General features: G+C 43.8%; 1 protein-coding gene across 1 annotated transcript; it reads right to left on the bottom strand.

Moving 5' to 3' along the window:
* Window positions 1–2,757: 2,757 nt before the first annotated feature.
* Window positions 2,758–9,626, bottom strand: SAP18 (Sin3A associated protein 18). Its single transcript, XM_036924531.2, has 4 exons — window positions 9,468–9,626; window positions 9,206–9,315; window positions 3,425–3,547; window positions 2,758–3,155 (listed from the first exon to the last, which is right to left on the bottom strand). The coding sequence occupies exons 1-4, from the start codon at window positions 9,594–9,596 to the stop codon at window positions 3,002–3,004; spliced, it is 516 nt and encodes a 171-aa protein (XP_036780426.1). The 5' UTR covers window positions 9,597–9,626; the 3' UTR covers window positions 2,758–3,001.
* Window positions 9,627–10,501: the final 875 nt, after the last annotated feature.

Below are 10,501 nucleotides of genomic sequence, written 5' to 3' on the forward strand. Positions count from 1 at the left end.
CTGAACCAAAGGCACAAAGCGAGGGGGGCTACAAATGGCTTTCCTTTTATATCCCTATTTACTAAACATTCACTACCTGCCAGGTACGTGCTCTATTTCATTGACTCCTCCCTAGTTTTATGAAAGGTATGTAGTTATACCTCCCTACGATAACTTCGGTGTCACATTCCCAGGCTGGTGATTTTTATTAGAATTACTTGTTCGTAGCTGCTTCGTAGATCTTAGCCTTTTCCCCCCACCTAGGGATTAAGGTGCATGGGGTGGGAGATCCATGTCCTTCCCTCAGGCTGCTTCCATTGCAGGCTCTTAGATCAGCACACACAGACCTCACCTAACTGCCCTGCGCTCAAACTGGAAACAGGACCGTATCATTTCTTTAAAAGATATGTTTTGTTTGTATAAAAACCGAACCAGGTCCATTCTCTACATCACAGTACCTTGGCAGAAAATTATAAATGCAAATAATTTCAGTACAAGAGCGGCATCAGTGTAGTGTGGAAGCCAGATTGCTGGCGAGTTGAGGATAAAACCACCTATGAAAGAACACAATATTTAGAAACATGTTTCAACTAACTTATTGTTGGCCACCTAGGTTCATATACCCCGCTGGTGACCTGTCATTTGAAGCAGGCCTCAATTTCATCCATAAACACAAACTGTAGTCTTTTTATCTCACTTGTGAAGGCTATGTGAAATAATGCAAGCTAAGTGCCTTGGCGAAGTTCTAAGCTGTTTTAGGGTGCCGCCTTCTGTTTCATAAAAACTGTGACTGAATAGAAAGAGGTAGGTCTGAGTTCAGCTCTTTATTTAATAGGTTTAAATTTTTCAGATAATTTAAAACCTAGATTATCCATTTGATAGCTTTCTCTCCACACCTGCCCCTCACATGCATGCACACACCTGCAGAAAATGGACATCTGAGCTATCACTTGAGCTAATTACTATGGGTAAAACAGTCTGAGCCCAAAAATTTTGTAAAATTCAAGTATAAACTTAACATCATAACTCCCTATTGAGGATTTGGTAACTAATTGAAAATAACCAAGTTCGTGCATGCTCTGAGAAAACTGAAAAGATTATATAGGCAACGCATGTGCTATAAATCACACATGACAAAGGGCAAATGTCAGCTCCACAAAACCTCACGTGCAAGGGAGGCAGTCAGGATGCTAACGCACTGACCCTCTGCTGTCATGGTGACCACTTACTCCTATTTGGAAGAAACAGCTCAGTTACTTACTCAAAGCCACACATACCAAAGCCAGAGGGAATTAAGAATTATACTGAAGTCTTTTGATTCTTAGCATTATATTCAACAATAAATTCACAAGGTATTCTTTACTACTTTTGGTGGAAGATTGAAATCTTAAAAAGGAGAAATTCCACGTTGAAACCAAGCAAATAAACCGTTTTATTGTGAACTATGGGGAGAATGGCCTGGAGCAGCAGGAGAGTCCTGCCTGCAGCTCACACGACGAGCACCAGCCTGTCAGGGCCCGACCGGCGCTGTAGGTCCTGCTCTTCCCCACAAACAGGGAGATCACCACGGCTCCTCCTCCCCCACAGCTGGGTTTAAATTACCTTTACAGCTCACCCAACTCCAGCCTACCTAGTCTACATGCGGAGAGAATCAGGGTCCGGGGTTCAGAAGAGGCACTAGGCCCAGATTCCAGGCTCGCCCCTGCCCCCTGGTGACTGACTGCAGCAGGAACACCAAGTCCGCAGGAACATTAGATTTTTTAAAGGCTGCTTTTCTATGTTCCAGATCAAACAACTGCATCTTACTTTCAAAATCACTGCTAGCATGTACTTTCCTCATTTTGGAATATGCATTTTCAACCTTCTACTGTAACAGACTAGCAGTAATTTAGGCTGACTACATACTGCCATACTGTATATAAACTTCAGAATGAAAATGACGCCATGCAGGATATGGTTCCAGTTTTGACTGAACTCTATGGCTAGTAACTGTTTATTGCTTCTTACATATCAGGCTATCTATTCTAAGCCCTTTGCAAATTCTTAATCTCCATATCCTATGGGCTGTTACCTCCATTTTATGAATTACAAAAACCAAAAAACAAACTCAAGTACCTTGTCCATGCTCGCAGAGCTACTGATGCGATCAGGCTTTAAACATTTTGCACGGCTGGTCTTAACCCCTGTGCACACTGCGCCTCTCAAACCTGATACTCAGAAACCAACCAGTCCCCAGCACCCGCCAGGATGTGACTGTCCCCTACCCACCTGACTGGGCCCCATCCCCGGCTCCTCTTCCTGCTCCTAGGACTCCTCCTGCACCCCTCCCTCCATTTTCACTCCTCTTTAGCATAAACCTTTCCACCCTTAGCCTAAGACCTAACCCTTGCTATCTCCATTGTGGTTACTGACGTCAAAATGCCCCATTCTGCCCGTTTTTTAAATATAAAAAGCCCTCAACCTGCCACTCATTGTCCTGCTAACTTGGTCACTGTAACTTGATTCAGGCCGGCCAGTCTCTCCAAACACAGGTAGCTTCTTCAACTTGTCTCGCTCAGGCTGCTTCGAAATGCCTCTGCCGCCATGCTGCCTCATCCACAGAGGTCCTTCCCAAACCGCATTCAACAGGCCAGGCCACAAACCCACTGCGGATACAGTTCCCTGGCTTTCTCATTCTGCCCCAGTGTGGCTTTAACATACCACCCGCCACTACTCGGTATAACCCCAAATACGACACTAAGCCCTGTTCCCATGCCTCCAGTAACGTTCACACTGAGGTTGACTGCACACATATATTTAACAATACAGTTTTACATTGAATGCTAAGAGCACTTTTCTTCATATTTTACAGGATTTGAAACATATGGACTCCATTAATATTCATACCATAACACAGCCAAACCTAATTCCTAAATAGATGAATCACAATTTGTTTAAAGGCTTAATGGCAAAAATGAAGGGATGAAAAAAGGTTATTTTACATTACTGAATGAAAACTAATTCAAGAAACAGTAAATACAATTTAATATGGTCTCATGCGCCCCGAAGGAGGTGCCCGATTTGGAGGGGTGATTGCTATGTCCAAATAATCTCCTATTTGGAACTTCTGCGACTGCAGAGTCATGGAATCATCAGTCCCCTTCCTCCCAGACATGGTGCTGCCAATCTCCTTTACTCTGCAGGAAAAGAGACGAGCTGTTAATGGATCACAAACCAATATAATTTAGTTTGTATTAGAAAGTAAATACAGGATTGGATATGCTCCTTACCATACAGCACAGTTCAAAAGTTTTAATTACTATGTAAAGCTAAACCAGATATTAAGATAGTATAAATTTACATTTTTCCTACTAAAGAGATTCATTAAACAGATTATTCCTTAACAATAAAAGATATCAAAGCCAAAAACAGATTATAGGAATTAAAAATGAGAGAAGTTACCTACCGATAGCCAGGTCTTTTAAGATCTGTAAAAACAATTGCAAAATTGAAGTGTGTGCCCTTCTTTCTAGCTTCTGGATAGACTTCTTTTACTAAACTAGTCAGTTCTTTCAAGGTTGCATCCATCCTGAATTTTTTTAAAAAAAGACATTACATTTGATTAACTAATAACATAGTGGTAACAATATAGCAACAATGCATCAAGAATTTTGACATATGAGTTAAGAGTTAACAGTGTGTATTTGAATTGTGACTCACATTAGAAACTATCAAGGTCTTTTACTTGAGTTGATTTTAAAGCAGCAAATAATACTGTTTGCACCAAACACTCTCCTACCAGCCACAATGCTTGAAATTTTGATACATTAAACTCCCTGTCAGTGATAATACTTAAAACAATTTCTTTATTTCTAAGACATGCAGTTTTCTGCATCTTATCATGTTTAAAATTGGAATCCATCTTAGAACCAATATAACAGGAAAGCATCTTCATAAAGATGTGTAGTTAAGACAGATTCTTGTGAGTTTTTCAACAGAGTCCTAAAAAGAAACAGTTAATTTTCTCAAGACTCCTAAGCACAGGCTCTTTTCACAATATATATTCTTGCCCTGCAAATATTTATTTGAAATCAGAACTTAATATAGTCCTTTGAGCTCATATGGAACAATACGGAAAAAATCTTTTAAAATATAAGCATCTTGGAAATAACAAACTGCAGTTGACTGCTGAACACAGGGATTAGGGGCAGTGACCCCACACACAGTTGAAAATCCATGTACACTCCCCAAACACTTAACTACTGACACCTACTGCATATAAAATGGGTCAATTAACTTCAGGTGCAACAAAAAGGACACAGCAGGAAAGCAGAGGATACTAGCCGCCTCACTGGTCCCTGCCAGGGCTGACACTTGCCTGCAGGTGGGTCACGCAAGGACTACGAAGGGCCCACTTGGAAAGGGCAAAGGTTTCTCCCCTCCTTGGCTTTGCCGGACCTGGCCTCTGCTCTACTCCAATCAGATCCTGGCATTTCTCTCTGGTCCAGATAGCTGTGTGTTGTTAATGACACTAAGGTTGCCAATTCAATCACCTTACAGACCCCTATGTACATTTTTCCATTTCTATCAACTACATCACATATGGAGTCTGTTACCTTACATTCAATTGCAGACACTGTGTATATGCTGAAAAAAATTCATATATAAATGGACCCATACAGTTCAAATCCATGTTGATCAAGGGTCAACTCCTGTGTTTTTATATTGTTTCCTTTTTTGACAATGTGAAATGAATGATGTGGAACTTTACACATTGCCTGTAGGGTGCTATAAAATGAAACAACGATACTAGGCACTCATGAAGAATGAGAACTAGAGGTCCATCATCCAGCAGGGAACCAAATGCCCAAGGTCATTTAGTTCTAACTCTACACCCTATTTACAAATCTCCACATCATACTCAAGTAAAACCATGGCTGCAACAGCACCAAGAGTAAAAATACCCAGGATGACACTATCTTCCATTCCCTACTGCTGCTGAACCCTTCCTCCGTATAACCATAACACAACACTGTGCCCCCCAAAACATGCCACTTCTCTCACATTACCATCAAAACCACCACTACCCTCTTAGTGGCCTAGATCATAAACCTAAGCAAGCATTCTTCCGTTCTTCCCAGCTCCATCCTGATGCTTTTACTTCTCCAATACAAATCAGTTTTTTTCTCCAGCATCACCACTGTTATTTCAACCTCTCATTATTTAACTCTATGTTCCCTGAAGCTCATCTCTGCCTCAGTTTTTTAAAGCTTCTGTTTTTGTATAAAAACGGCTGTTGAGGAAGTGACACCTGGTTCCACCTCCAGGGGAGGAGCCCAACCACAGAGGACAGCACAGAGCACAACGCTGGCCATCGGGAGTAGCCCCAAGATGTTGGCCTACCGCGTGACTTGCAGGTGGCGGGGTTGCCAAGAAAGACGACTCACCCAGGCATTGGATGCAATGCTTTACTTGCACAGAGAAGAAAAAGAGCAACATCAGATTCAACAGTGAGCAGTGTGGGTCCCCGCAGCCAGCAGGTCTCACCCTGGGGCTGATGCAGTGATGGTCTGCACACACCCTTCCTGGGCTGCAGGCAAAGGTCTCCACTCCCTCCCCACTGGGAACAGATGTAGCAGTGGGACTGGTCAGGTGCCATGTAGCACACGTGCTTAAGCAGAACAAACAAGAACAGATCAAGCCCAGAATAGATAAAGGTACTCCCAAAGAGATGCCCAGCACAGGCTGTGAGGAGCAGCGCTCTTTATCTCTGCAAGGAAATGTTCCAGGCCCAAGGTCATTCTCTTGCGGTGGTGCATGGGGTGGAGAAGCCGTGCGTGACTGGCTTTCCCAGCTACATACATGCTCCATTATTCAAAGAGGTGGAAAAGCCATATGCAAGAATGCAATATATTCCAAATCTCATCAACCAGAAATAACCAGTGAAGTTAACATCACTCGAAGCATTTTGTGCATATATACACTACAGAAAAAAAATGGACAATTATCAAACATTTTATACATGAGACAATACAAAAAACAGAATTCATGCCTCAAATGTTGTATTTTTCATGCAATTAAGTTCTTTTAATTTAACCAAAGCAAAAACGTAAGTCAAACTAAAATTTCTGATAAGGATTCACACTGTTAGCCTTCCTACTGCCCTCTAATTTTGCAGCATACTTTTACTTTGTCAGAGTTCCTATCTGTTCCTTGGTTATTTTAACTTTGTCCTCACTTATCTCCAATGTTGGCATGAAGCCTGAGGCCAGACTGGTTTACCTGCTGGGAGATGACTTTTTTCCTTACCTGATACTCTCATGTTAATTATTCTGTATCAGTCATTCTCTGCATATAATTACACACAGTATATGCTCATACTGTGTACCACAAGGAATCCTTTCTTCCATTCTATTAACATTTTCCATATTGTCGTCTTGCTCATAATGAATTTGGGTAATCTGGTTTACAATTTTCATCAGTTCTGACAGTACGGATACTCAAGCTTCGCCACCTGCTGAGGACCATCTTCCCAGGCCAACAGCTGGCAGCTGCTTTCTGAGCGCTAAAGCTTGAGTACACAAGTGAAGAACACAAGAGGTCTCTTGGGGCCAAAGTCCTTGCTAGGTGACTGTGAGGGTCAGTTTTATACATCAATCTGGCAGAACTACAGCCCCAGTTATTCCATCGAACATGAATGCAGATGTTATTGTAATGTATTGTAGATGTGACTATAAAGTCTATAACCAGTTGGTTTTAAACTAAGGAGATTACCCTAGATAATCTGCGTAAGCTTCGTTCAATCTGATTAGGCCTGAATCAATCAGCTGAAAAGTACTTAAGAGCAGAGGTGAGGCTTCCCTGAAGATATTCGGGGTGCCGTGGGCAGCTTCAGCTCACTGAAAGTTCCAGCCTGCCCTTCCTGATAGGCCACCCACGGATCAGGGATTTAGGTGTCTAGGGAGTTCCCACAATTATGAGCCAATTCTTTGCAATAAATCTCTTGATTTTTTTGTAATGCACCTCCTATTGGTTCTGATTTTCTGGTTGAACCCTGACACTGACCCAGGTAATTCTTTCAATAACCTGTTTAATGACCCCAAATGCTGGAGCCACCAGCTCTGTGGTGTTTGGCTTGTTCTCCCAACTCCAGTGTCTTGGACTTGCTCCCACCGGGCACCTCTGGATGTGCACTCTCTTCTCCCGACTTATCTTAGGGCTGCCCTCTGGAGCCCCCCAGTCTACTGCTACAAACTGAGAACTCCTAACGTTTGTTAACACTTCCCTCATTACGGCTTCTGGGAGGGGAGCAGAGCTCGGTGCTGCCCCACACCAAATATCGTGCCTTTCAGAAGCTTGTCTTCTTTGGCCACCATTTTGAGGTAAAACAAAGTTGTCTTTCCTTGTTTGGTTGAAGTTTATTGATAAGACAGTTTAGGACAGGATTTTTTTGTAAGTTTTTTTCTTGGTTAGTAGAGGATCTGCGGAACATTTCAGTAGCCCTGTTCATTCTAAAGTCTTAGTATTATTTATTTGTTATCATTAATCTACAATTACATGAAGAACATGTTTACTAGGGTCCCCCTTCACCAAGTCCCCCCCACAAACCCCATTACAGTCACTGTCCATCAGCGTAGTAAGATGTTGTCTTACTTAGTATTTTGTTCATTTACTTTCTTCATTAGAAGAGCTTACTATAGGGGCCAGTGGGGGCAGTACCTTATTTACAGGGTCTAAGCACAGAACCTGGCAAACTTTTATTTGTAGAAGAAAATATACTTTAATCTCTGAATGTAAGTTTTCATCAATCCACTAGTAACAGTTCTTCTCTATTAAGTTATATTAACCTTCCTACAACTTTTCTCCTGGAATGATGCTGAGCTACAATCACACCACTACACAAATATAACAATACCTCCAAAAAGACAAAGTCCTAATCTTCAAAGAACTGAGTTTTAGCATGCTAAACTTACAGTTTAAAATTACACATTTTGGGGGACTGCAAATTGGTGTAGCTGCTGTGAAAAAGTTTGGCAGGTCCTCAAAGTTAAACATATAATGACCATGTGACCCAGTAATTCCAATGCTGGGCATATACCCAGAAGAACTGAGAGCTCAGATACTTGCACACCCACCCATGTTCACAGCAGCATTATTCACAACAGAGAAAAGGTGGAAACAGCCCAAGTGACCCTTGGCAGGTAAGCAAACAAAACGTAGAACAGCCATATGGTAAAATATTATGCAGCCATTAAAAAGAATGAAGTTCTGTTACATGCAACAAACATGAACCTCGAAAACATTATGCAAGATTTATATGTGAAATAAGCCAGACCAAAGGACAGCTATTTTAAGAATCTAGGTGTATGAAAAATCTACAACAGGCAAATTCATACAGACATAAGCTGCAGTTTACCAAGGGTTGGGAGAACCAGTGGGGATTTACTGATTAATGAGTTCAGAATTTCTGTTAGGGGGAACGAAAAAGTTTTGAAAATAGGTAATGGTAATGGTTGCCCAACATGAACATAATTAATGCCACTGAACTGTACACTGAAAAGTCAAAATGCAAATGTAACACATATTTTAACCACAAAAGTCATATATTTTTTAATTATACATTTTTTACTACTATTAAACGGCCATTATGATGTCACGTCAGAGAATACAAAGCACCGAAGCTAAGCCTGCAGTATGTGATGGCTCTAGAGTGGTGGGTGGGGGCGGTGAGCAAGCACAAGAGATGAACATTTGGGGGCAGGCTTCACTGAACACATCAAAAGCTTTTCCGTTAAGCATGATATCAGAAATTACTTGGTTTTTGTTGACTTTTTTATAATACAGCATCTAAGGTTTAATATACATGGAAATGCTCTTTGCGGCTAGCGTCACTCAATGGCATCACTCACCTTTACTATGTCGTATTACCATTTATTCGACTATGAGCCCTTAAGGGCGGCTACCGCATTTCAATTACGGACGAATCATCTGCGTACCAAGCAGCCATAACCGTGAGGGCAATTGGGTCTGCCAGTTCTCTACAATCTAAGTTTTAACATTAAACTCAAAAGCATTACACGATGGGCAAATCCACCTTTACCTAACAGCTAGGGCCTCTAACGTCGCGGGAGCTGCGCCCAAAGGCCCCAAAGGGGAGACACTGAAGGCGAGGAGGGGACCCCCACTAGGGAGGGAGCGGGCGCAGGCTCGCGGTCCTCCCCGCCGCCGGCCGCCCCCGCGCCCTCACCAGGTGTAGATCTGCAGCTCGCTGGACGGCACGTTGCCGCGGGAGAACTCGTCCATTCGGTGGTGGCGGCCGTTGTTGGTGGTGAAGACGCGCAGGAGCAGCGGACAAGTCTGGGAGGGAAGGCGGAAAAACGGGGCAAGGCACAAGTTAAAGAAACCGCGGCGAGTCCGAGCCGTCCCGCGAGGGGAAACCGCCGCCTTCCGCGCCCAGGCCTCGTTCTCTACCCTGCGGGCCCACCTCCACCTCTTCGCGGACCCCACACCTTCTCCCGATCGATCGGCTTCTCCGGCTCCTTCTTAATTTCCTCCTGGGTAACGCGCGACTCTACCGCCATTTTCCTCTTATGGCCCGCGAGACGCTCGCTCTGACCTCCGACCCCGGCAGCGAGCATGAGAGCGGAGTCTCTCGCGAGGAGAAGCTTTATTAAGGGTTTATAGAGGACGGGCGGGGGCGGGGCGTCTCCAGGCGCAGGCGCACTTCATCGAATGGCGCGCTAGCGCGGACCGGCTGCGCCTGCGTGGTACGCCTTCAGAAAAAAGGCGGGCTGGGGCGGGCGCGGGGCGTCGGCGGCGCGGGGCCGCCCGGGTATTTGTTCCTTGGACTTGTGAGCAGACTGAGTGAGTTTGCGGTGGCGTTTGCACACTTAGTGGAGGCAAGACACTTACAGGAGATGAAAGAATAGGCAGAAACAGCCCTTTATCAGCAAAGTATGATGTCTTCTTTTTGATAAAGAAAGAACAAGTTATGAAACAGGCCCGCGCGTGTGGGCCCCGGAGTTGAAAGACAGAAGAGGCCCCGCAAAGCGGAGGGAGGTGGCGAAAGCCTCCCAGTAGAAGGTCGCTGAACGGGTGGTGATCGGTGCGGAATGGCCTGGAATCTCCCTCCCCCCCCCCCACCGCCCCTCCTCACTGTTTGGAGTGGATCAAAGACCTCAATGTGGACGGCAGAACTAGGACTCTTGGGAAACAGCAAACTATCTTCGTGACCAGTGGATAGGGATACGTGATGAAAAGGCAACAGCCGGAAGGGATTGATAAGTTTGACTAGGTTAAAAAAACAAACACGAAAAACCTTGACCATTAAAACACATCATAAAGAGAGAGAAACATACTTCACAGGGTGGGAAAAGATACCTGTGATGCCTGTGATTGACAAAAGCTAGTGTCCTGGATACAAAGAACTCCTGAAGGAAAGGACATCCCAATAGTAAAACAGATAAAATAGCTGAACAGGTGCTTTTAAAATGAAGAAATCCAGATGGCAAATAAACAGGTGCCCAAGCACATTACTAATCAG

Source organism: Manis pentadactyla, chromosome 2 (genome assembly GCF_030020395.1).
Source record: "Manis pentadactyla isolate mManPen7 chromosome 2, mManPen7.hap1, whole genome shotgun sequence".
Lineage (NCBI taxonomy): Eukaryota > Metazoa > Chordata > Mammalia > Pholidota > Manidae > Manis > Manis pentadactyla.